This window comes from Molothrus aeneus, chromosome 19 (genome assembly GCF_037042795.1).
Source record: "Molothrus aeneus isolate 106 chromosome 19, BPBGC_Maene_1.0, whole genome shotgun sequence".
Classification (NCBI taxonomy): Eukaryota; Metazoa; Chordata; class Aves; order Passeriformes; family Icteridae; genus Molothrus; species Molothrus aeneus.
In genome coordinates this window covers 7,175,799-7,202,244 of record NC_089664.1, presented here as the reverse complement: position 1 = coordinate 7,202,244, position 26,446 = coordinate 7,175,799, and the positions used below count along the sequence as shown (strand labels likewise).

Below are 26,446 nucleotides of genomic sequence, written 5' to 3'. Positions count from 1 at the left end.
AGATTCATCATTCCTTCCTGCCACAAGGGGCTCTGCAGGTACAATAGGTCACAGCCTCTCCAGCAGCACTGCACTTCATTACCATCTGTTTTCATGGCAGAAAACTGGGATCCCACTGCAGGCACACTGGAAATGCAAAACTGGAAAAAGACTTAGAATGTTTGCACAATGTTCCAGTTTAAATCTGTCTTGTTTTGCTTAGGTTTTGCATCTCCCTATCTCTGAGTTCTTTCTAAGCTCTGAAGCCTTTGCTTGAATTTCTGATTTATCACCTTAGACCTCAGTTGCTGTGTTCATAGCGTCTGCTGAGAAAACATTTTTGCAGTGTACCAGCACATCAACAGCCCAAGGTTCAGCTTTCACTCTTCTGAGAGCCATTGAGAAATCTTGGGCTGGTTATTTTGGCTTGATAAACACAACAGAGAGGATCATTGGTAGGTGCTCCTCAAGAATTTGCTTGCCTGCAGCAGCACATCTTGAAGAGCAGCTACTACAGCAAGTGTTACCTGTTTCCACAAGTGATTTATTTTGTGAACAGCTCACCCTGCTTGAACCCTGAGATTTCATATGCCTGCACACTCTCCATCTGGCTCTCCTCAGCACATCAGGAGATGTTAACAGGACCTGACGGCCTTAGCTCAGCTCAGGTCTCTTTCCAGGGTGCAAGGGTCTCTGTTCCTGAGACATCCACCAGCACTCTCCGTTCCAGTAACAGCACTAAATACCTCCATGTTTCACATTGTCTCTGGAGCTTTCTCTTCTGATTATGAAGCCTATTAAAATAAGAAGTTCATTATATCAAGATGAATATTTGGCACCCATAGGCCATGTTATAATGAGGTGAGACTTCTTTTCCTTTCAGAAGTGATAACTGTGTTTCAGCACACAGAAGCACGTTGTGTGCTGACCCAGAGTTCAGCAGCTCTGAGTCTGAACCTCTGTTCTCTGGGAAAGGCCAGGAGCTGAGCTGCTGAAGGAAACAGTGCAGCTCCATTTTCCAGGTGAGACATTCTTCCTCAAAGGGTGGAGGATTGGCCTAAGAAGTAGTAAAATAAAAATTGCTTAATTTTAATTTGCCTTTTTCAGATAGGCAGGTTTAAATACCAGTTTGCCACAGAAGCAGCTGCTCTCTAGTCCCTGTATATTTGCATATAAATACAGAGCTCCAGCAGCAGCCCCTCTTCACCCCAAGTTCTGCATGGAAGTGAAATGATGGTCTGCTGAGAGAGCACTGACAGTGTGTGATGGATTCCCATGTCACACTTCATTTGGGTGTGCTCGTTTTCTCTGATGAATCCAGTTTCCTTTGAAGCTCCCTTGAAATACAATAATGCTATATATGCTGAAAAGCTAAGTAAGGAGTTCCTTTCTGAAACTCAGCATCTGGCACTGGGATTCTGTTCAGCTCAAGGTGAACTCTCCTGGGAGCTGCACATTGTTCCTCTGCCATCATTTGCTGCCAGGGGACAGCAGGGCTTGCCAAGGCCAGCTCTGGGCACGGGGCACTAACCTTTGCCTGCTGTCAGTAGGGAGCAGTTCTGCTCCTCCAGAGCATTGCTGTTAACACCTGGCTTATTTCTTGCTTTAAGCCAGTCTGCAGGGGAGTCTGTTCTCTACTCATTTAGCTTTGTGTCCAACCCTGGGCTGTGTCACTGCTCCTGCAAGGATGCACCAACCTGTGACCTTTACGTGGCACTTTGCTATTCCAGTGGGCATCCCAGAGATTTTGCAAACTTGAAGGTCTCTGTTTTAGGTATAAATAGGAACATTTCATTTGACTGAAGTAGAATTGGAGTTGGAGCCACTTAAATCATGAGCAAATTTGGCTTGGAAGATTAAATAAATGCGTAGTTTGCTAGTTTTGCCAACTGGAGCACATATTGACAAACAGTGAGCTCCTTTTTTTTTTGTCACTAATTAACTACTCTGGTAATTGGAGAATAAGAATTAAGATTGTGCTCTCACAATGATTTGCTTTCCTTATTGTGCCTGCTGGGAATGAGCGATTGCAGTCAGTTAGGAACAAGTCCATTGCAATTCCTTCCCTGTCACAACAGATGCTGTTGGGAAGGTACTTCAGTGAGGCTTCTACACCATTCTGGCTTCTCAGTTGCTAGCCTGATAGCATGAAAAATGCACCAGCATTAAGGAAAAGCACACAAAAAAAGTAAGAAAAAGATCAGTGAGTATCATCCTTATTAAATAACAGAAATATGGAGAACCCTCAGGAACACAGTAGGCGGTGATAATTTTTCCAGGGAGCAGTTTACACAGTCATTGTTGATTTGGGACTTAGCTTATGTATTCCTAGGAAACATTTAATATTTGTAAACAACAGGGAGATGGGAAATTAGGTGCTAACATGCAATATGGCAATGCTGAAGTGCCTCTTTTCTGTAAGGGACGCTGAAGAAGGGACATTGGAAAAATCTTCTTTGCACTTAAATAACTGGATGAGGGTCTGTTGAGTCACCCTCCAAACTGCACACATTGGAAAGGCCTTTAAGTACAAAAAGTGAAATTCAGTGGAAGAAGACTTTTCACAAGTAGAGGGGGGTTTGGGGCAACCAGATGTATTCAGTGGTATTTAAAAAAGGAGAACTGGCCATCACTGGGAGACTGGTCTGATCAGAGCAGTCATCCTTTGTTACTGAAAATACACTGGTTTTTAGCAAATTCTACATTGCTGGGAATAGAAAAGGAAGAGACAAGTGCAAACAGCAGAGCTGTTGAGACTCCTCTGTTCCTTCAGTCAGGCAAGTCTGGCAAAAAAACCCCAAATCTGGGTTTTTCTCCTGGTTGTGGAGCTGCACAGTGACACACCAGCAGTTACCCAGGAAAGCTGACATGGCATTTTCCAGGTTGCTTTATCTTGCTGTGTGCTCACACATTGAGCTGTGCAGGTTGACAGGTGCCTACATGACAGCCTCACGTGGTCTCTGCTGAAGTCTCCCTAAATTGGGTTCTCCCTCTCATACATTTAAATACTTTCAAAATTAAGGTGAAAGAGCAGAAGTTTTAAGCTTGCAGTGAGTAAAACAAGACCAGCCATTCTGGGTTTTTTTTTTTTCAAGCTTTGCTTATACAGACAGAATCATTGCATTTCTTAAGTGCCTCGTGTACCTCTCTCGTGAATTATTCACAGACCCTGCAGAATGTCTTTGCCAAGCTGCCAGCTGCATAACTTGGACATTTTTGGTGCCACTTTGCAAAAACAATAAGTGAGATCTGGCAGGCTCTGACATGTCGTGGGTGCTGGACCTGCTCACAGTTGCTGTTGCTCACCATCCTAACCCTTCATGTCCACCACAGACTGATGCATTTTAATTACCCTCATGATTTTAGTGGTGGCACAGTGCCACCCTTAATTTCAGACTGTGACATGCTTGTTGTGCATTGAAATTTAACCATGGATGGTAATTAATTACTAGTGTTTTCCTGATTCCTGACTAAATGAAGCTATGCAGCTCATCTTCACAGGGCAGCTGAGTCATCTTTCTGCCAACAAAAAAATCATATTGGGATTTTTTTTGGCATGATAATACCATGCTTTTCTTTGGATGCAGAGACCAAGAACCATCCTGGCAGGGCATGTGGGCACCAGCCAAATTCCTGTTTTGCATCCCTTAGACTTAACTAAAGAAACATAAGTGTCTCTGTTGAATTCTCATGTTCAGGAACTTGGGTTATGTTAATGCTATGGCTTCATTAATTACCCCATATCAATAAGAAAAGGCAGCTTTTAGCCTCCTAGCGTAAGAGGGGAGAAGAAATAGTAGTATCAAAGGAAAGCTTCAAAGACAGGCAGAGCTGTCTCTGGGGTAATTTCTGATCCCTGCATTCTCACCACTTCAAAGCTGGCTCTGTGTGTGTTTGGGTGAAGGGGGGGTTGAATCTGATTTCTCTAATAAGTGTTGGCACCGGACCTGTTTGATATGGGATGCAGGGAACATTCTGGTTTGTTATCGCCTTTGAAATCGCTCCGCGACCTTCAGCAAACGGCCTCTTGTTCCAGCTGCTGGGGCTGGCTGGGGAGAGGGGCACTGGGGAGAGAAAGCCCCTGTTCAATTCACATGCAGAGGATGCCCTGAAATTGTGCTTTCAGCAGTTTTTTAGTTACAAATGTGTGTCTTGATTGAAAGTGAAAAGTTGAAGAATAATAGACCTATAACGATGCATTCTTTAATCTGCCTCTGCCTTAATCCTCAGTTTCAGGAGGGAAAGGTGGGCACTCATTTAAGATGTATGCAAGGAGCAGGGGCTAGTGGCTTTTTCTTTCTTTCTTTTTTCTTTCTTCCTTTTTTAACATGGATAACATCACGTCTGTAAGACAGGCATTCATTACTTTTTCAGCTTTCCCATCTCCATGCCAACTAATGAACATTCAGAACCTGTTGGACTCATCTTAAAGCAGCATCTGAAGTGGACTTTTTTTTGAGCCTAACTAGAGAGGATCACATACTTGGTTTGATCACTGGAGATTAACAAACCATCTATACATTCCAATTACAGCAACTCTGCAGTCAAAGAAAAGCTGTAAATTACATTAAAACAGGATGGTTTTTTTAAAAATATACATTAAATTTTTATTTTCAAATGTAGGCCTTTCTAATCTGGAAGTGCAGTGCTGCCTTCCCAGGTGGGATAATAAATCAAGCCTGGGTCAAGGTCTGAATGCTGATGTTCAGAGGGGTTCTTGATCTCACCCCAAGAGCCAGGAAATGTTACCAGGTTTGCAGGGAGGTGCCTCGGGGTACTTCTGTCCCCATCCAGCCTGGAGAAGGCATTGGGACATCGAGACATCAGCTGGCTTTTGTCTCAGGGCAAGGTCAGCAGTGCTGAGCCGTGAAACATCGATCCTGGAGCAGCTTCTGAAGTTTTAGCATCATCCTGTCCCCTCTGAGCTCTGGGGACTCAGGAGTCACTGCTGGGCAGGATTTGGACATGGGCCACTTCACACTGCTGCTCCTGAAAGAGTGAGAGCTTTTAGCATTCTGACCATTTTTAGCATGGTGAATTAATCACTTGGACTCAGCATCCTTCCCCCTCGCTTCCCTCACCTCCCTCTAATGTGTTTTACTCACTTCACGTGACTTCCTTCATTTCAGACTCTTTTTGTGCCTTGAGAGTCTTGTACTGTCAGTTGGAATGTATGGGCACCTAAGGCAGAGCTGAAATAATCAGTTGTACCAGAAAAAGAGAGAACCCCCCTTGTGAGAACACGTGTGTCCAACCCTGGTATCAGGCACTAGAGGAGCTGCCCCTGCTTCATAAATTCACTCAGAAGTTCTTCTGTCTAGACTAAGATTCCTGAGATTAATGCTTTATCAAACACCTTTCCTGTGACAAGTTCTGTGCATACAGAATTGTTGAGTACACTGGGATCTGTTGGAAAAAAGTGCTTTGCAAGTCTGGGATTGATGGAAGCTCCTGTTGTTTTTCCCTGCTGCTTTTCCTTGGCAGAGTGTGAGATGTTCCACAGGACTAGCTAAGAGAGCATTGATGTGTCAGTAGGAATTGTTAAACACCAGAGCCACTGGGCTAAGAAATCTTAAATTTCAATTTTGTTCTTTTAGTTTGTGTGTAGCTGAGCACACGTTTAAGTCATGGATGTGTGCATTTATCTACAACCTTAAATCTCTCTTAGTGTGATTTTTGTCTGCAAATGTAAATGCAGCTTCCTGAGGGATGTTTTATTTAGCCCCAGTAGACCCAAAGCTTTGGCTTAATTCAGCTAAATGCTCTTTGTGTCGTTTGTAACTGAATCACTTATTCAACACAAGACAAGCATAAACTTGATAAAAATGCCCTCATTTTAGAAACACACTCAAGCTGATGAATATTTGCATAGATCAGCCACAACCCCATACAAATGAAGATTTTGCTTTTTTAAAGAGAACTCATTAATTCAACAGGTCTTGTGTGTATAATTTTTTTATTGAAACTCTGCTGAACTGTGTTCACTCTCCATTGCAATACAAAGGAAATCTTATGTTATTAATTCCCTTTCTTGGATTGCAACAGGTGAGGGCAAGGGGTCAAAAGAATGAACTCAGAGATGCATCTTTGTTGATCCATTTTCTCTCCAAAGCTGCTTCTTTATCTGTAGTAATATATAACTTTTTTCTATTTTTCCTACTGTAGCTTGACATATGGTCTAAATCCAACTATCAAGTTTTTCAGAAGGTAAGTCTCACATCATTTCTCTCTACCTAAGGCACATATGTGGAATTGATTTTAAATATCTGGGCCCTTATGTTAAATAATTCAGAATTTATTCTTTGTCATCACAACTTGCAAATAGCAAACAATAATCTGTAATGATGGAAAACTGTGAGTAGAAAAGAAGATCACTTCTAGTGTTATTAATTTGGATTTATTTCCCATCACAGTTCCAGTCCATGGTTTGGAATAGGAGATCAGAGATTATACTACACTAGTCTTAAAATTTCATGAGAAATCAGTTTAAATCTTTTGGGGGGGGAAAGGACTGTTTCAGGTTCATTTGGATTTTGCTTTGTTATTTTCACTGGGGCTTGTTCCCTCACATTCCTGAGAACTTGAGTTTAATAAATCAGTGGAATCCCCTTTCCAAAATGAGTTTGTAAATATTTTCCATGGCATTATTTTTGCCTGCCCTTCTTCTCACGATGACGTAAGCCAGAGGAGGGACTTACTGGAATGAATGTTGTGCCATAAAGTAAGAGAAGCCTGATGAGAGAATGGCAGCAATAAAAATAAAACTGCTAAGAAGGTTAAAGTGTATTTTAGAAAGATCTATATCTTGCTATTTTCAAGGAAGGAAAGATTTCTCTTTGAAGGCCTCTTGTCAGAATGCTGTAAGTTCACATTGATCCAAGTTTAAATTCCAGTTTCCCTTCCCTCAAGCCCCAGTTCAAGGAGCTGGAGCCTCCAGCTGCTGCTCTGGCTCCTTTCATCCTCCTTTGGAGTTTGTGAAGCAAATGGGGGTCAGGGACTCGAAAGAGCTTAAAAAGAGGGGTCAAAACTCTGGCATCTTGGCTGTGCTTGTGCAGCTCCCTTCCAAGGTTTCAGAGGCAGTCAGGAGGGGAGGATGCTGACCTGGGACATTGCCCTGCTGCAGATCAAAGGACAGCTTTTGGGGAGCTGCCTTGCTCTCCCTTCTCTGCCTGGCATTAAAGCGAATTTTTGCTGCAGTTGATTCTTCACACCCCGGAGATTTAGTGGTTGAAATATTCTTTCTATTTTTGCATCAAGTAGGGTAATAGAGCAGGAAGTAAAACAGCATTTGTTTATCAGCCTGCTTTAAAGTGATTTTTGCAGTGGAATAAATGTAAGGTTCTGGGATGACCTGCATCATCTCCATTTCCCAGTGTGTGTGTGTGTGTGTGTGTGTGTGTTTGGTTGTACACTCATTTGGGCATAAAATTGTCCTCCTGGATGTTTTTGTTTAGAATAACTTGCTTAAATTTGTGTTAAATGATAATAAATAATCAGGTTTTGATGATATAATTGTCTATAGGAAGATAACAGAGTTCAGTAATGTCCAGTTTGCTTAGATGTCCATGTTAAGGACTCAGGGTGCATAAATAAGTGGAATAAATTTCCCTTCATGTCCAGGTGATGCTTTAGAGCAGAAACTAGAAGAGATCAGTGAGAAAACATAAAATACCCCTCTTCCTGCTGCCTCTGTGGCTGCAGTATGGATAAATGAGAATCTTCATTCTCTTCCTAAGTTCCTGTTGTCCATTTTTCTCTTGATAAATACCAAATTATTCATATTTACCAAAAAATAAAAACCAACCCAGAAAGACTTCAGGGAAAAGGTGTTCTGTAACCAGCTGAACAAGTGTCTGTGGGGGGTTTTTATAGTAGTTTTATAGATTTTGTTGCTGGCTCTGTCACTGTGTTACCTTGGACAGCTTCACCTCTCTTCGGCTGCGTTTCTCATCCCTCAGGCTGGGATAATATTTGCTGACTTCACAGGAGCTCTCACTGAATTGGTTGCATAGAGCTCTCAGATTCTTGCCTGAGAAATGTGATAAAAATGGAAGGTGATGGCAGCTTCTAATCAATAGGTGGTGTAGATTGAGCTGATAGTTGAAGAAGTTAAGGCTGAGACCCACGTCAAGTTTTCAAACAGGTGACAGAAAGTGCTGTGGTTCAGCATAGTAAATTCTCTGTGGTGCAGTGCTTGGTTTGATTTCCTCTTTATTCTCTAAAGCTGCACTTGTGTCTATTTGTAATACCCAGGAGTAGTGATTTAGGAGTAGCAAAATGAAGGAAATAGATAAAATAGTGTTACAGAAACTATCACACTCTGTTACCAGGGTAGGATCTGTACTGCAGGATTTTCTGAACAAATGTTTTCATGCCACTAAAAAATCATGAGTAAATGTGTCAGAGCACATCTGAATGTTCTTGAAATGTGTTTCTCATGGCAGTCACCAGTATGGCAATGTGGAAAAAGGAAAAATAGGGATGAGTAACTGCTGCCCCCATGGAGGAGGCTGAGCAGCCCTTTCTGCTGCCTGTAAATGTACAGAAGGACAAGGCTGTTCCTCTTTAAAACCCCAACCAAGTCCCCAAAATCTGTCTTCAATGATAATACAAGTAAAACATCTGGAGTTCCCCAGATCCCTGCCTGGGGGAGCTGCAGTCCTGTCAGATCCTCACAGGGTTGCAGCACAACTTTGTAGGACCAGAGACCTCTGATCTTCAATCCAACCCTGTCAAACCAAGCTAAATTTGTCCTGACTTTTTGTTTGCAAACAGTGGCTGTGTCAGCAAGGCTTTTCTCTCTCCTCCTTAGTAGGCAGGGGACCTGGGTGTGTGTGATTTGATGGGGGCCAGCTCCTGGAGGGCCATTTCTGTTCCAGTGTACACTCATTTTCCCAGTTCCCTGGAGACTTCCTAAATCTGCTCCTGGGGTGAACAAACCTTACAGGCACTGAATGCAGCAGCAGGGTTAGATCCAGAGAATGGAGCTGGGAAATAAGAGAGGGGAATGCTGAAAGGGCAGAAGCACAAGGAGCAAAGAAAAGGTTTTTCAGGCTTCCATGTTGGTGTGACATTTAAACTCCACAGGAAGAGCAAATGTTTTCATCTTAAACCTCCTAATTTTAACACCTTGTGCCTCTTGATCCACTAAAGCAAGAGGAGGAATAAAGCAGGAAATAAGGAAAGATTTTGAGGCTTAAATCCTGGTATACATGAAGGCTGAATAATTCTAGTTATTGTGCAGATAGTTCAAAATTCTAATTGTAAAGAATGGTGCCATGTTCATAACTTTGCATTCAAAAAAAGAAGGAAGAATATAGAATTTTGGAGCTGCTGTGAGGGGATCAAACTGGGAGATGGTGTCAAACAGCTGCTCAGTTAAGAGCAGCATAGCTGGTGTTGCTGGGTACTATGAGGAGGATGGCTGTTTAAATCATATACAAAAGCTTTAAACCCATTTATTTCATTCTGATCTCCGAGTCCCATCCTTATTTTCACCTAAACAGTCTCACCAGTTCTAGCAATGCCACAAACTGCTTGTGTTTTTGCTTGGTCTGCTTCTCCCCAAAGCAGATTTTCACCAGAACTTGGAGAAGCTGTTTGTGAGCCCTGTGATCCCAAAGTGCTGGCATTTTCACCAGCACAAGGGCACATAAGTATTGTAATGTATGAAGATGTATTCTTGTCAATAATCTCAGAGTGAGATCACGTGCAGGATGAATGCATGCATGAGACAGAGCGTGGGCTCTGCTGCTGCTGCTGCTGCTGCTGCTGCTCAAGGAGAGGAGCTGGGCTGCTCCAGGGTCACCTGGGCAGGATCAGCCCCTGCCTCTCCTCAGAGACCTCCTGCAGTGAAATAAAACCTCTGGGACTCAGTCCCAATAAGCAGAACAAGCAAAATAATAACTAAACACTGCAAGCTCTGAAAACAAGGGATAAATGCTGTTTTTCAGAGGAGTCTGGTGGTGCTTTCCTGAACTGGGGAAGGGTGTGTAGAGATTTGTGCGAGTTCCTCAGTGCCTGTTCCACCATCCATCATCCTTCCCAGCACCTCTCAGGCACCACATTCTGTGCTCCACATTCCCTCCAGAGGGACTCAGATCTGTTCCTGGAGAGAAGATTGAGTAATGGGAATCCTTGGAAATGAACAAAGGCATTCGTGCAGTTTTCCATGTTATAAAAGATCTAAACACTAATAAAATAACTTCCTTTTTTTTTTCTTTCCCTCAGTGCTGTGATCAGCCTTCACAGCTCATTGCTACAGGCTACTGTTAAGGCCATGAACTTACAAGGGTTTGGAAAAAAAAAATTAAAAACCTTTCAGGGGATTTAAAGAATCCCTTTATATTAGATGGAGTTGTCAGTGCCATGCTTGAGGGAATAAACCAGTGAGTGGCAAGGAAAGTTGTGGCTCTTAAAGGAAGTTCTGCACTTACTTTTGAGAAGGATATTTCCTGGCAGTGAGTTGGAATACATGGGGAGAGGGAGCTTTTATAATTCAGCCATGTGATGGTTTTTATTGGGCCAGGTATAGCTGCATTCACCTGGTCTGTGGTGGAGCAAGGCTGTGCCTTAGGTCTTTGCTTTTGTGCTGCTTTTCCCACTTACAGGAAGCACTTGCTCAGCCTTCTCCACCTGTAAATTGGATAATTTAATTTTTTTTAATGGATTTTCCAGCTTTGGGAATGCTGTATGACTATCCACTGTCATCAAAGCCCAATAAAGCCATTTTTGGATGTGTCACCTTTGGAAAACTCCATACTAATCCAATGCATTACAACTCTTCCTGGGAAAAATTGAGACTTTTTGCCAAATTTGTTTTTTCCATGTCACTGAAGTCTCTTTTCCTCAGTCTCCAAGTGCTTAGTTCAACAATGGCTATTTTATTCAGCAGAATTTTGCTGCAGGAGATTGCCTTGTTTTTCCTTTTTTTTTAGACAAGAAACACAAGTGCTTTTCAATAGATGAATTGTGAAATATTGAGCTCTTCTGCAAGATCTCTTGAAAATCCATTTCAAGGTCCAGAGCAGAGCTATCCCAATCGATGTGTGCTCCCCTGAATATGTTTCCCTATTAAAAAAAAAAAAGTAGAGAAATTAGAGAGTGACTGATAACTTAGATAGCAGCAGGTAAGGCACAACGATAAAAGTGGAGTTAATAAAATAAAACCCTGAGATGTACAAAATATCATCCTACACCCAGAATAAATTAGTTTCTGATTCCAGCTTGGCTGGAAGAAAAAGTATGTCCCTTAAGTGAGCTGGCACATCCACAGTTTGTTTTGCTTTGCTTTGGTGTGAAATTGTATTGCCATTAGGAGAGCTGGGTATTGATCTTTTGGGATTATTTTTTGCTTTTCCCCCTCCCCTTTTTTTTCCTTTTTCCTCTTCTTTTTTAATCTCGATCAGTTTGTGTTTTCTCTCATTGTCTGTTCTCTTGGGGGGGGTTAAATTCTCCCTCACTCCCATGCCCTGGGCAGTTTATCCACGGCCCAGCTCCTTTCTGTTTGACATCACGGTTTTTGCTGGGTTGGGAAGGGGTGGGGAGTCATTCCTTTACTTTTCTTCCTCAAATTTGACACCCACTTTGATCTTTTTTAGCTATCAGCTCTTGCTTAGGGTAGAAATTGCCTTCTTTTCGTGCAGAAGGCATTATTAGTGTTCCAGCAATGCTGGGATGGCTTTCATCTCCCCAAGGAATCTCATTATCTTTACATTACAATAGCAACAGCATATGGGCAGCTTTACCAAAGTGGCCAGTCAATTTAAATTTGTTAATAGCAGTATTTTTTAAGCGACTTTCTTCAGTGCCAAGAGAAAACAACTTTGTTGTTCAGGAGGAAAAAAAGAGAAAAAAAAAACAAACCACAGTTTGTTAGAAGTAGAAATACAGCAGAAGGAGAACGGCTGCTCATAAATATCTTCAGAACTTCCTATTCTTTGACATGTCTGCTACTATCCTATAAAAGCACCATCTCAAAAAAAGATTCAGATAGCTGGGGGGGCTTCTGAGCACTGCATGAGATGTGTTTAAAAGCAATGGCTGGTTTGAGTTATGCTGTGCTATTAATGCACAGTTCATCACATTATTTCTCATATTTATTTTTACATGGTAACACAGAAATGGCTAAAACAGGCCGAGGTCCTTTTTGTGAATATTTTTGCAAACTCACCAGGATGTGCAAAGTCCTGAAAGTTTTGCCTTCCAAATGTCAGAATCACATGTGAGTGAGGGAGCTGGGTGTGTGAGAATGGTGGGGAGCAGATCCTGGGTCTGAAATTAGCAGGAAATCTCAGCACTGGATTCAGACAGCCTGATGTGATGGAGAGCTCTGTGGAGGAAGTTTGTATGGTGTGAATGAGAGCCTGGCTATACATGGATTTATTCAGGAATATATCTTTGGCAAAACCAGCTCCCTGAATAGCTTCAAGCACGAGCCTCTCTTGTCTCCAGTGAAACTTGGAGTGCTCCAACTCCCATTGCCGGATTGGACTTCACTGCAAATGGGGAGCAACTGGAGCTAGCTGGGAATAGCACTGGGAATGTCAGTTCTCACTTCCTCTTACTCAGAGTTTGCCATAGTCTGTAGACTGGCCCTGAGAAGTGTTCCACTCCCATGCCAGAACTAGAAAATACAATTAAATCACTCTCTGTAAAGTCATGTGTTTTGTTGGAAGCTTTGACATTACTGATGAGGACCATTGAGATTCATGAGTTGAAATCTGTGAAAGAGTTCTTGTGGTTGTGTTGTTGTTCTGAATTCTTTATTGTCCAGCATAAAGAGTTTTTCCAATAATTTCTTGCATTCAACATGGAATTTCTAAGAAGCAGTAAGCTGTTGAGTGTGCTGGTAACAGTTGACAGGCTGAATACTGCTAGAAAAGTGTATCATAACTGTCAGAAACTGCCCCTTCCAGAATAATTTGAAAAATTGTACTTATTTAAAATAAAAAAAAAAGTCTGTCAGCATTGGTTAGTTTTCCTGATTTTTCTTGTAATTATTCTTGTTATTATAAATACACATTTTATATGTATTGTGCCCATGTACAATTCCCAGATGTGTGATCTTGCTATGGCTCTGTCTGGGAAATTAAAAAGCTTTTTATCAGAAATCTTTTAGTAATGCAAGTTATTTATAAACCATAATCATATTAATTGATTCCTGATGTCAGAGGAAATGAAACTGAGTAATCTTTGTACTCCCTGGTTTGCTACCTCCCCATGGAATTCGTAGTTTGCCTGCAGGCTGACACTGCTTTGTGTGAAATGGGGAGTGAACAAAGGTATTTTCTTTCTCCTTTGGTCTGATGCAGGTGACAGATCATGCAACCACTGCCCTGCTGCACTACCAGCTGCCCCAGATGCCAGATGTGGTGGTCAGGTCTTTCATGGTAAGTCTGTTGGAAAACACCTTTTTCCAGCCCAATCTGAGTGTGTTGGCAGTGATGGACACAGGCAGTTCTGATGCAGCTGGAATTCCCCCAGAGACTGGGATTCTCTGTGTCTCCTACCTGGACAGGGGTGAAGAGCCCATTCCCATTTCCCTGGGGGAACTGGTGTTGGAAAACTGAGCTGGGAATGGCTCTTCTGTCCAGGTCTCAATATTGGCCTGATGATTCCTGTCTGCAAAGGTCAGAACAGGAGGAAAAACTCCCTCAACCAAACTCTGTCCTTTGGGCCAGCCCTTGGACAGTTCCTGCTGTGCAAGTTCTGCATGAACAAAATCTGCTCCACTGGCAGTTCCCTGGTAAGAAGAAATTGAAATGCCCCAAATTAGTAATCCAGCTGAGGAGCTTGCCCAGTATGGGAAGGGATGGGCATTATTTACAGAAGGTTCCATTTTGTATCCAAACTTTGTTCCTGTGGGACTGTGTGTACTTAGCCAGCTCAGCAGCAGGTGTTAGGAGAAGCAAGGAAACACTGGAGTATTCAGATCATCTCTTACTGAATAAAATTAATCCAATACAATTCTACCTTGATGTACAGATTTAAGTTTATCCCCTTTAATTCTTTTTGTATGTAGAATCCTATTTGTGAAATAAACTAGCATAAGAAGCACCGTGTTGATCAGAGGGTGAATACAAGGAATTAAGATTCAGGATTCCTTCTACCAAAATGAATTTTGGCAGTCAGAGGAGGATTTGGGGAGATTTTCTTTACAATTCAGGCTTTTTCCTCCACTTCCTTCCTTTATGTTGCCCCTTCACCTGGAGCAATGCAGCTGAGACTTTGGGAAACATAAATCTCATTTTGCCATTCACTGTCTTTAGGAGTATTTAGCACCAGTTCTTTTACATCCTTAATTTCCAGTGTGTATTTTCAGAGCAGTCAGGCTCTCCTCCCTGCTGTGCTGGATTGGTTGTTTAATAAAAAGGCCACTAAGATGAGAGATTTGCAAAGTGCATCTTAAAATAATCAGTTTTGAAAGGTGAAAGCAACCATTACTGGTCAGATCCATGTTCAACATGGTCCTGAACACGAGTGTTGAGTAGAACAAGTGGTTTGTGTGAGCCAAGGCCCTGCTGTATTGATCAGAGAAAACACCAAAGCTTCCAACAAAGCAAAACCAGCACAAGTGTCAATATGTTGGGCCTTTCAGCTGTCACTTGTGCAATCCTCATGACAGGATCTTCTGGAGCCCTAATTTTCTGATGGGAATGAAGAACCCATTCCTTTCTTTTCTGTCAACACATGTCTAAAGTGCACAATTTAACTTCATTTACCTATTTTTGTATTATGGCTCAGAAAATTCGATTTCTCAATAGTGCAAGCAAAGCCCATCCAAGCTGAAGTAAATAACAGCAATTTACTTGTAGAGTTGTGCTGCCCATATTTACTGCTCAAGCCAGACAAGATCTAGTTCTTCTGGAGGAGAGTTATTGACAGCCCAAGGTTTGGTTGCTATAGAGAAGACTCTGATGAAGATGGAAGGATTTGTTTCAATACACGCAGCTGACCTCTTCTTTAGAGAACAATTTTCTCTTATCGATGTAATTCAATAGGACTTTAAATGACAAGATTCATGTGCATCCTTCACAGTATAAATCTGCTGGTCTGGGGTTTTTTTAGTTGTGTATCTCCTTGAGTGGGGAATTGGGTTATGCAATGCTCATTGCTGCGTGTGATGACGGGAACAACCCATTTCAGAGGCAGGAACTTTGTGAAGGAACATCTGAACTTACCCTGTGTTGTTCAGCACTACTTGTTACTGTCATATTTTCTGAAAAATCCCTTTGCCAGGATTTCTTCTCCTGGGAAGATGAGAAGCCTCAGCTTCTCCATGTTTTGCTGCTCTGGAATGTAGTCTGGAGATTGTTTATCCAAACATGTGAATTGTTTTTAATCAATGGCCAATTACAGCCAGCTGTGTTGGACTCTGAGTCAGTCACTAGTTTTTATTATTCATTCTTTGCATCCTTCTCTTTCTTTAATATAGTTTTAGTATAGCATTCTTTTAATATAATATAATACCATAAAATAATAAATCAGCCTTCTGAGAACATGGAATCAGATTCTCATCTCTCACCTCGTCCTGGAGACCTCAAAAACACCACAACTACTGGCCTTTTATTTATTTTATATCTATGTAGTCATCAGTGTAATCAGGTTTAAAATGGCTCAGTATTTTTATGAGCAGTGAGTATTGATCCTGAAATCGCATTAGAGAGGAAGTTCATTAGCTGGATGTGGGAGTCCTTCTGTCTTCAGCTCTGGAGAGCCCAGCCTGCAGTGGGAGTGCAGCAGGGGGTGATAGATGGTCATGGCAAGAGACAAACCAACACTCAGCTGGAGAAGGCACCACCAGGAGGAACAATTACATCCCAGTAAAAATGTGAGGTGTTGCAGCACTCGCCTCCCCTCACAGCTCTGGAGCTGCAAATGCCTCCTGCTCACAGGGCAGGAATTTCTATTAATGAATTTGCTTAACTGACTAGAAAAGAGATGATTAATAAGTGGGAATTCAGCTCTACAGTGACCTTGTCATCCTCAGTGTGTTTATAAAATCACCCTGCACCTCACTGGGGCCTGGCCAAAGCACATCCTCTGTCCTTGCTGCTCCTGTTTGGCAAGAGTAATGACAAAGGGGAACATCCATATCCAGTTTTCTTTAATTTCTCTCCCTTTTCCTTCCAGACCTGGTTAAGGAGTTACATAAAGCTGTTCCAGGCTCCGTGCCAGCGCTGTGGGAAGTTCCTGCAGGATGGCCTCCCACCCACGTGGAGGGACTTCCGAACCCTCGAGGCTTTCCACGACACCTGCAGGCAGTAGGGGCCCAGAGGAGCCAGCACTGGGCCTTGGGACAGCCCTGGTGGCTCCACTCTGAACCTCCCTGTCCTGAGCAGAGAGGTTGCGCTGAAACATTTGACTCTGGAGCAGCCATCTGCGAGGCACATGTGGGACTGATCCATCCTGCAGGAGAAGCTCTGTGTGTGTGTGTGTGATCTGAAATGATCTGCCTGAGAAGATCTGGCAGTAATTATCATGACTCCAAACTTTAATGAAAATATCCATTGTACAGTTTACGTTTTGTGACAGAATTTGCAATGCTGAGGACTTTTATAAGCTTGAAATAAATTTTGTATTCTCAAAATTCGTGCTGTTTGTTTCGCTGTTTGGTCAGCAAAACCTTTGGGTTTGGTGTGGATTTTTCAGTGCTGCTCTTTTCTTCAGGAAAACTGGAAACATTTAAACATGCTGAAATGTTGGGAGGGGGAATTGTTGCAAGGCTGCTTATCTGGATGCTGGGGTATTTTTGTGGAAGAGGAGATTATGGCATTGATTAAACACAGAATTTCAAAGGCATGTGGCAGCTTGGAAGATGCAGTGTAACTTTCTAAGGCGGGGGGGAAACAGATGTTTCCCTTTACTGAAATTGTAATGAGAAATGTTAACAAAATCTGCATGTATTAAGTGGTTAGAAAACGTGTGATGAGCAGTGACAGTCGTGTTCTACAACTGAAATAATTCAGCCCTAAAGCAGAGTTTCTGCAGCACAGATATCCAGCGTGTTTCCTAAATGATTTAAAATGTACATGGAACACGCTGGAGAAGAGCAGGATCCCTCCCAGCAATCCCTGAGCTCGGAAGGGATGGGAGGGTTCCATTCTATGAGCCTTGGCTGCTTTTCCTTTCCCCAGACACAGGGAAAGGTCCCTGCTCCTGTCCCAGCCCGGGGGTGTCGTGGGTGAAGTCTCTCCTCTGGTGTTTTGCTCTCCTGTGTCACCCCCTGACAGCCAATTTGATTAATTCCACTCTCATTCCCACCTTTTGCTGCTGCAAACCACAAAGGCTTCAGTAATCAGCTGAGCTGGGAGCTGGGAAGGGGAGCTCTGGAGGACCCTTGTCACTCCATTAAGTGTCAAATAAATTGACAGTGCTGCAGAGTCATTTTTGAGGTTCCTTCTGCCTTTGGACAAGCTTCTGTTGCAGGACTGGCTCATATGATGGAGAGAGAAATTGAAAGAAAATCCATGGTTATGACTGTGGAGGCACAGCATTGTGTATGAAGGATGAGAATGTGTGTTTGAGCATGTTAATAATGAGATCTAATTTTTTTTTCCATATTATTATTAACATTCCCAGTCACCAAAGAGAAGAATTACCAAAGCAGTGGGATAATGGCCATTTCAAACCCAGCTGCAGTTGGATTACCTAATGAAAACTTTTTGTGCTGTTATTTGACCCAAGCAGCCTTCTCAGTCGAAAGATCAGCCAAGACAGAACAACGTTTGCATCTTGGATGAGCCCAAGCCTTGGAAATAATCAGCCCCACTCTCCATCCTGTTCCTCTGCTAATTAGAAGGCCTGGCTTTCTGATAGCATAAGCATTTTTTTTTTTTTTGTTACTATAAAGGTCATAATATGATATCCAACCTGCTTTAGGCACTGCTGGCTGCTCCCTTCTGTTTATGCTTAAATAATGGTGCAGAAAGCAAATCCTGAGGTTCACAAAAGTACCGTGTGTGGAATCGTGTCTTGGCATTTGGAGATAATTAGTTGCAGAAAACAGCGTTGTCCAGGTCTGTTAATTGAGCCTGAAATTTTAATCCTGTAACTGGGGAGTGTGATGGAGAGTCACAGAATTCACTTTTAAGTACCTCAGTACAAAAATCATTTGTTTTACTGAAGTGCAACACAAACCCCTTTGTCACATCCCTTCTCCCTTAACCACAGCAGAGGGGTCAGGATCTTGGAGTTCTGTCCCTGCAGGCCTTGAAGGGCAGCAGGTTGGAATATTTTCCAATATTTAGGGGAGTGAGACTCAGCTCAGGAGTTCCAGCAGTTTGGATTCAGTCTGTGCAGTCCAGAGCCCGGTGGCAGTGCCTGGTTTTCCCTGGGATATGGATCCCCAAGGAAAGCAGAGGCTGCTCTCAGTGTGAGGGCTGGAAACTGGGAGGTCGTTCCTGAGCACAGAGCCATTCTCACAGTCACAGAATTTCTGTGGTTTTTCTCAGTTTTGGATACTGGACATCATAAATATTTTGTCACCCTTAGAAAGGATGGGTGACCAAAACCAGTTTAACTGAAGAATGAGTGACTTTGCTCTTTACCACTAGAGTTCGTTGCAGGTATTAAAGCAGTCCCAATCTCTAAGGCAAACACCAAGGACTGTGATCCATAAGGAGTGGTTGGCTCTCACCTCTTCCAGAGCATCTTCCAGGCCTGCACTTGTCCTTATCCTCATTTCTGCAAGGCCAGCAGAACCAGGAGTGGCCAAACTGAGCAGAGAAAGAAAAAGAAAGTGATGCTCATGCAGAAACAAGAGCTGCTGTGGTGGCTCTGGCTGTGGCAGAGCTGAATCATCCCAGTGTGGCTGTTCCTGTGCAGGGTCCATCCAGCTCCCTCCTGCTGCAGCCCCTGGCCCTGGGCACTGTCCCTTGGTGTCACCTCCCTGAGCCCAGCCTGCTCCTCTGGCAAGAAATCCCTTCTATTTTCCCTTTGCAAACCCTTCCTGCTGTGCTCGTGGTGCTGGCGAGTGCTAAAGGTTACAAAATCCATCTTTTTGCTAAGAAAGCAACTTAATTAATGTCCACGTTTCTCTGGTGAAGGGAACCCGCAGCAGATCCGCAGCCGCTCCCCTTTCCCTCCCCAAACTGCTTTAATTTCTCTGCCAATATTGGACAAATGTAACAGGCTGACTTTTTAATTTTCTACTCCCAGGTCTCCCTTGTCCCCTCATGCATTTTTCATCACAGCTCATGGCTCCCTCCCCGCCTGCCCTGTGAAAAATATTGATCGACTGATTAAGCCATCAAGCCATGGCAAACAACTTTAATTTTCTAACCAAAGCCTTTTAGTTCTCTTTCCTTTCTTGTATATTTGTTGCCTTTTCCCAAAGTTTTTAACATCTGCCCAGAAACAAATACATTTTTTGCATTAGGCTCTGGGTTAACTGGTGCTGTGCAGCAGCCAGAGGAATCCACAGGGAAGTTTTTTACCCAGGAATGCAGCAAGAGAGTGAGTGCTGTTGGTGTGGTCCCATTTCAAAGCTAAACCTTTTGGAGAAGGGCTTCAAGAACACGTAGGAAAGGTTTCCCTTTCCTCTTTGGCCTCTCCCAAACAGCTTTAAATTTTAAGAGTGAGTGGAATCCCATCACAGCAATGCAGCAGCCCTGGCCACACCAACGGGGCTCTGGGTACCTGACAGGGCTCCTGCAGCTTCTTCTACCCCAAATTTACATCCTTGGCTAAACTCCCTGAAGGCTTCATCCACCCCATGCTCCAAAAGCCACTGGAATTCTGCAAATGTGAGAGCTGGGTTGCCTTGTAGAGCACTTTGAAGGCCTGATGATGATGAATCCCAGCGCTGGGTAAAAGCATCTTTCTTGCAAACTCAGAACGTGGTTTCAGTGAGGCTTGTCAGAATCGCTCTGTGGGTTTGCAAATTGCTTTTCAAGGTAGAAATGCAGCTTAAATATGAGGATATTTGTCTCTCAGTAGCAGCCTCTGTGTTGTGCTGTGGTGCTGCAGCCCTGGTTGGGGTGAGCAGGACTGGGGGTTCTGGTGTGCGGCAGGATCCCCATCCTGAGCGTTCTCTCCACAACTTGTTCTGGTGTCTCCAGAGCTGTGAATTCCAAAGATGTGGAAAAACCTTCCAAAAGTCCCCTGTCACGAAGGGCAGTGCAGGACTGGGCCCCTTCCCACCCCTGTGCCTGGGCTCTCCACCAGCATCTCCCTGGGAATCCATCGGCCCTTGCTCCAGGACATCCAGAGCTGAGGCCCTGGAGGGGGTCAGGCAGGAGGCTCAGGGTCCCCTTCCAGCTGTCACCCAAAATTGCAGGTGTTAAAGCAGTCAAACCCTTTAATTGCAGGTATTAATTAACCCTTTAATTGGAGGTGTTAAAGCAGTCAAAAGTTCCTCCTGCCACCCTCACCTCTGCTGGTGTGACCCCAGCACAGATCCCTGCATGGGTTTAGTTCACATCCATGCGAGAGGGGGGCAGATCAGCCTCAAGCTGACTGAAGTCAGGTGTCATCAGAGAGTTTGGCCCTTCAGGCCATGTCCTGCTCCTCCTCCCCCAGCCCTGAGCAGGAGCTGTCCCAGGGGCTGAATCCCACAGCCTGAGCTGAGTCTCCAATGCCCTGGTTCATCACAAACGCTGCACTGAAAGTCAGAGCTTCTGTTCCAGACTCACCTGGTGTCCTTCAGAACAGGAGATTTGCTGCAGGTGAGCACAGGAAGGGGTGGCTTCAGCTGGGTTTCTTCACATCAGACAGCAGCTGGTTTTCCCATGGGTATTCCCTGGTTGGAAGCAGCGGGTTAAGGAGGGAATTGGTTGTTTTGTGTCTCCTCTCTTCCTCTGAGGGACAGTGACTGCAATATCAGATAATTAGTTCCTATAAAGGCGTGTGTGTGTCATGAACTTGTTGGAATTTGTGAGGTTGTCTTTCTTCTTCCCTTTTAAAGGAAAAGGATCAAAACAAGAGACGTCTCCAGACTTGCTCCTTGTTAACACAAGGAGAGCAGTGACCCTCTGGAAGGGCAGGGGTGTGTCCCTGCAGCAAGCAGGATTTTTTATCGGCTGGCATTTTATCCTCTGTAAAGTTCAACAGCAGCACTAATACCTGATTGCTGGGTTTGTGTCATAAAAATGAAAGGGGGATTTAAAAAAAAAATGAAGTATGGCATAGGAATGTAAATGGGCTTTTATTGTCTTTTGAGTTGGGAGAACCCAGGGACAGCTGAGCATTTCTCATTTTATTTACTTTTCTATGTTAATGAGGAGGCTAATTTAAAATGGGAGTCCTTGTAATAGACAGGATTGTGCTGATTAAAAAGTTGCTCTGAAAACCAGAGGACCAGGATCAAGGACAGAGAAGTTTTGTTATTCAGGTGCTGAGATTGAGCATTTTGGGTTTAAAGGTGCCCCACTCTGGTCTTCAACATCTCCAGCAGTCCTGCAAATCAGCTCAAGAGTATTGCCAGAAAACAACAAATATGTGAAAAATATTAATGGTGAGATCATTTCGAATTCATGAGAACAAATATTTGCGTGGAGAACGTGATTCTAAGGGACAGTAATGCAGGCTGGGATTTATGTACCCAATTACAATTAACCCCTGCTACCAACGTCTCAGCTACTGAGTTTCACAACAAGCTGCTCATTTGGCATCTGCAGGTGAAGAATTATGAGCAGGAAATTTCATTGTAGCCTTGGTATATATAAAAATAAAGCTGATGGAGGGGAGCAGCAGCCTGTGCCCATGCAGCACTGCCGTGCCCTTGTCTCTCACCATCTGCAATTCCTCCCTGCATTTTGGGTTCATTACGGTATTTTTAGCCCTTTTTCTTTCCTTGCTGTTGACAATCCCTCTTTAAAATGCTGAAAAGGAAGCAGGAGTGCTTTTTTACAGTGTCACCAGCTGGGGCTCGGGGGTGCCAGTGGGCTGTGGGCTCCCCTCGGTTGGGAGCAATCCCGAGAGCAGCCGCAGCAGAGGTGACCCGTGGGCACTGCTCATTTTCTGCTGGATGAAAAACTCTGCCAGCCACCAGTTCCTGGAGCTGGCGAGGCTGGAACCTGCTGGGGGACCTGAGGGGAAGGGAAATGTCAGAGGAGAATGGGAGCTGGGAGGGAATAAAGGCTGGGGAGGGGACAGAGCATCCCGCCCAGGCAGGGCAAGCCAAAGCCAGGTGATGTCCTCAGATGCTGAATTTGAGCAAAAATTGCTAAACCACAGCCTTAACAGGAGGCTTAATTAGATTTTGTTTTCTTTCTCTGGGGTTTTACCCAGCTCTCCTATCAATCCTGCTCTCGTGATGAATTCTTCCTGAGCCAGGAGGTGACTCTGATGAAATGCTCGCGCTTCCAAAACCCTTCATCCTGAGCTTCCCAAACCTCGGTTTTCTGACAGAAATGTGCTCCCAGCTAAGGGGAGGGAGAGAAACCATGCTGCTCCTTCACATCAAGGTCTGCTCTGCTCAGGGCCCCTGTGGTTCCCTGAGCTTTTGGGTGTTTTTTCCCCCTGGATCTGTGGATGAAGCAACTGATGCTGCTGCAGGATTGCTCCTGGCCTCAGCTCAGGTGCCACCTGGGTCTGAGGCCCTGGAAGGTTATAGCCAAATTATTCATTGTACTAAGTACTTTTCTCCTACAGAAAAACATGAGGAAATTAATCCCAGAGTATTCAACAAAACAAGCCAAGAAGCAAAGCTGCCAAGCTCTCCTGGTTTGCTTTTTGTTTTCACTGAGCCCCTTGCTGTAATTACAAACATCCGTGAAATTAAAACTGCAAATTGCTGAGGTAGGAGAGTGGAAAGGCCGGGCTGGGAAACATTTAAATTGCTGTGACAGGACATTCTTCCAGCCTTAAAGCAGCAGTGGGGGAAAGGGAAGGGAGTCCTGCCAAACTCACCTGACAGCCGTGTTGATTGTGCTGGGAAAATACAGGTGAGCCCTCCAATATCAGCACAGCTGCTCCCCACAGAGCTTTTGCAGATGTGCAGGGGCTGCTGCTCTCTGCAAGGCAGAAATCCCCAAACTTGTTCAAGAAGCTTTAAAACCGTGCATTTCCTCACAAATCTTTGGGTATCATCCCACATTTGACACCTCACTTTCCTGTTAAATCAGTTAAACTGGTTTATTTGCTTCTGTTAAAAATCTGTTTGATTGTTTTACTGTTAATGGACTGTTACAAAACTCAGCAGAAAGGCTGGTATTTAGTTTTCATCTGTGAATATTTTTAAGGATTTTCTTGGAGGAGCAAGGGTGCTGCTTGAAAAACAGTCAAACATGGGCAGGCTCTGAACTAGAAAAGAGCTGAGTTGTCTCTTTTTTCATACAAGCCACCTTCTAGCACGAGGTGGAGAAATCAATACACCCTCACCCTGGTTATCAGAAGAGCTGCAAATATTCAACATTAAATAGTGGTGATTTAAACAAAACCTAACACCTTCAGCCCTTGAGATTAAAAGTGGATTCACTTTATTTTCCCCAAGTCTGGTGCCACCAGGGCTCTGCACGAGCACGGTGTGAGAATTGCTGGGTAGAGAAAGCAAAGCTTTTGAAGAGCATTCCAAAGGCAAAGTAATTATTTAAAAAAAAAAATGAAACAGAACAGAAACAAAAAACCCACCTTGAAGTCCCTGGTTTTTAAGCTGCACTTTAAATTTGTGGTGCCAAGCAGAACTTTTCTCCTGTAAGGCTCCTAGCACCAAGTAATGTGCTTTTGGTCTCCTTGGATGCCATTTGAGTTCTGTTGTTTTATCACCTTTAGATAAAATCGGTCCTTTTAATGCTCCCATTTCAAAGAAATAACTCTGGGATACCTGGCATTTTGTCCTCTTCCCCTGTTATTTCAAGGAAGCTGCAAAAAACAAGAGTTTCTTGTCTTTGGTTTATTGCACTCCAAGGCCGTTGGGGCTGGAGTCTCCTGGCTTGAAGCATCCTTCAGCCTGAGTTCTGAGGAGCTTTTGGCACATGTGCTCCTCTCTGTCCTCCAGGTCTGCACTCAGATTTCAGCAGCTTTCCCCCTCCTTGTGCTCAGTGTCTCCTGAAATGAGGAGAACAACCTCCCGAGTTTCACCACAACAAGCAGTGCTGGGTTTTTACTGATCGTGGAAAACTGCATTTCTTTAAAATGTAAATTTTGAAAAGGAGTTATATTTATATCTTTCATCCCTCAGGTATCACAGGCTTTACAGCCTCTGTTTAATCATGGATTGATTGATGCCAATGGGAGTTTTCCACTGGCTTCCATGGATCTTGGACAGGTCCCAGGGTGCAGCAATGGAACAGGGGATGCAGCAGCTCCACAAAATGCTGGAAATGATCCAGAGCATCACCCAAGGGTTGCTGAACACCAGGATTTCACACACATGGGGCTGGCAGGTACCTTCTCACACACAGCCCTGCATGAAGAACTGATGGGTTTTCTTTCAGAGATCTAAAATCCAAGGGGTGAGGCCCTGAGAGAGGTTTCAAAGCCACCACCCTCCTGTCACATGTGTTCTCAGTGCAGGAGCAGATGGAATTGCCACAGCTTTCCCCCCTCTCCTCTGCTCCCTCTCATTCCCAGCTCTGCTCCAGGACCCGTGCACAAAGGTAACTCCTCCACGTCCTCTACTCATCCTGCTCTGAACTCTTCAGCTGCAGCTTTTTCTTCTGAGCTCGGTGCTAAAAATACTTTAAAGGTAAACCCTGGGGTGGCTCCTTCCACTCTGCTCCTGCCTCCTCCTTCCCCAGCAATTTCCCCACAGCCGAGCTGGCCCTTTTATCCCAGTGGAAACGTGGTATTGATCTCACCACTTTACAAAGGGAGGGCAAACACGGCCCCTTTCATCCTCTCCTTGCACAGACTGATCTCCTTGTCCGCCCTGCGTCTGATGATGGGAGGGTTTTAATCCGAAAGGATTGGAAATCTTTGCCTTATCAAAGAATCCTCCAGCTCAGCCTCAGATGGGGCTGCAGCTGCAGCAAGCAGGTGGAAAAAGAGGGAAGCAGAGGAGATGCCTGGTTCAGGGAATCAGTGTGGTATTTTCTGAGTCCCGCATTGTTGGGAGGAGTGATTGAATATGACCCCATGTTCATAGAAGGCTATTATATTATATTATATTATATTATATTATATTATATTATATTATATTATATTATATTATATTATATTATATTATATTATATTATATTATATTATATTCACTATACTAAAGAATAGAGAAAGGATATTATTCAATTATTTCAATTACAGAAGGCTTAACAAGATACTAATGAAAAACTCATTACTCTCTCCTCAGAGTCTGACACAGTGATTGGACATTAAGTTAAAACAATTCACATGAAACCAGTCAAACAATGACCTGTTTGTAAACAATGTCCAAACCACATTCCAAAGCAGCAAAACACAGGAGAAGCAACTCAAGTAATTATTGTTTTCATTTTTCTCTGAGGCTTCTCAGCTTCCCAGGAGAAGAAATCCTGGCAAAGGGATTTTTCAGAGAATGTGACGGTGACAAACCAGCCCCAGGTGTTTGTGGGGATGGGGCAGAAACCCTCATGGGGGATGGCACCAGCCAGGGCTCCAGGTGAAACCCAGACTCTGTCTCTGTGCAATTCCTCCCCTCCCTCCCAGTTCTTCATTAACTCAGTTGTTTTTAAGCGTGAACACCGGGGCTGTAAATCTGAGGCCATTTCGCAGGTTAGGTGAACTGTGAAAAGCAGATTTGCACAATTTGCAGATTGCTTGTTGAGGTGAGAGCTAATGCTGCTGACTCACGAGCTGAGCTGATGCTCTTGGCAATGCTTCCCCACTCTCCAGCTATTTCTATGCAGCCCTTCACCCCTCTCGGGCTTTGGCAGCATCCAAAGTTTACTCCAGGAACAGAAGTTTTCTGAATCCAGCAAAACCACCTGTTTTTCCCCGGAATGATGCAAATGCACTGCAGTCTCTTCCAGACCCTGGCCCCAAACATGCTTTTAAGCAGTCTCAGCTCAGACCAGCAATTAGTATTCAGGCAGGAGAGCCTTGGGAGCAGCAGGAATGCCTCTTCTCCATCTTTATTCATCATCCAAAGGCGTGTTTGCTCTCCAGCTGCAGTGCTGGAGCAGCCGGCTCCGCCTGAGCCCCGCAGGACCTCTCAGGTGCTCCAAGGCTCTGTTGGTTTTTAGCATTTCTGGATCATTTCTGAGCTCAGGCTCTCGCCCAGCCCCAGAGGAGCAGAAACCCCTCCTGGCTCAGAGAGCTCACAGGGGGAAATGCTCGGGCTGAGGGGCAGCAGCACCTCCTGCCATGTCTGCCTGGTTTTCTGTGCCCATCACAGCCACCTCCTGTGCTCCTCATCTCCTCTGACACAGAGCTGCCTCCAGGTGCCAGCTGCCTTTCCATGGATCACTTGGAACTCTACAGCAGGGCAGGGGAGAAAGGTTTTCCTGTCCTGAGCATTGCTCCCACTGACCCTGCAGCTCCAGGGCCTCCAAAACTGGGCAAAACCACTCATTCTTCCAGGGCTTTTAGACTGGCATTTGTGCAGAAA

At 44.0% G+C, this 26,446-nt stretch overlaps 1 protein-coding gene across 1 annotated transcript in view; it reads left to right on the top strand.

Annotated features, from left to right (window-relative positions):
• Positions 1 to 16,570, top strand: part of MED27 (mediator complex subunit 27) — an 84,862-nt gene extending 68,292 nt beyond the window's left edge. Inside the window, exons 6-8 of the mRNA XM_066563105.1 lie at positions 6,145 to 6,186; positions 13,293 to 13,370; positions 16,114 to 16,570. Coding sequence (XP_066419202.1) covers positions 6,145 to 6,186; positions 13,293 to 13,370; positions 16,114 to 16,248 — 255 coding nt within the window. The 3' untranslated portion in view covers positions 16,249 to 16,570. The remainder of the gene's footprint in view (positions 1 to 6,144; positions 6,187 to 13,292; positions 13,371 to 16,113) is intronic.
• Positions 16,571 to 26,446: the final 9,876 nt, after the last annotated feature.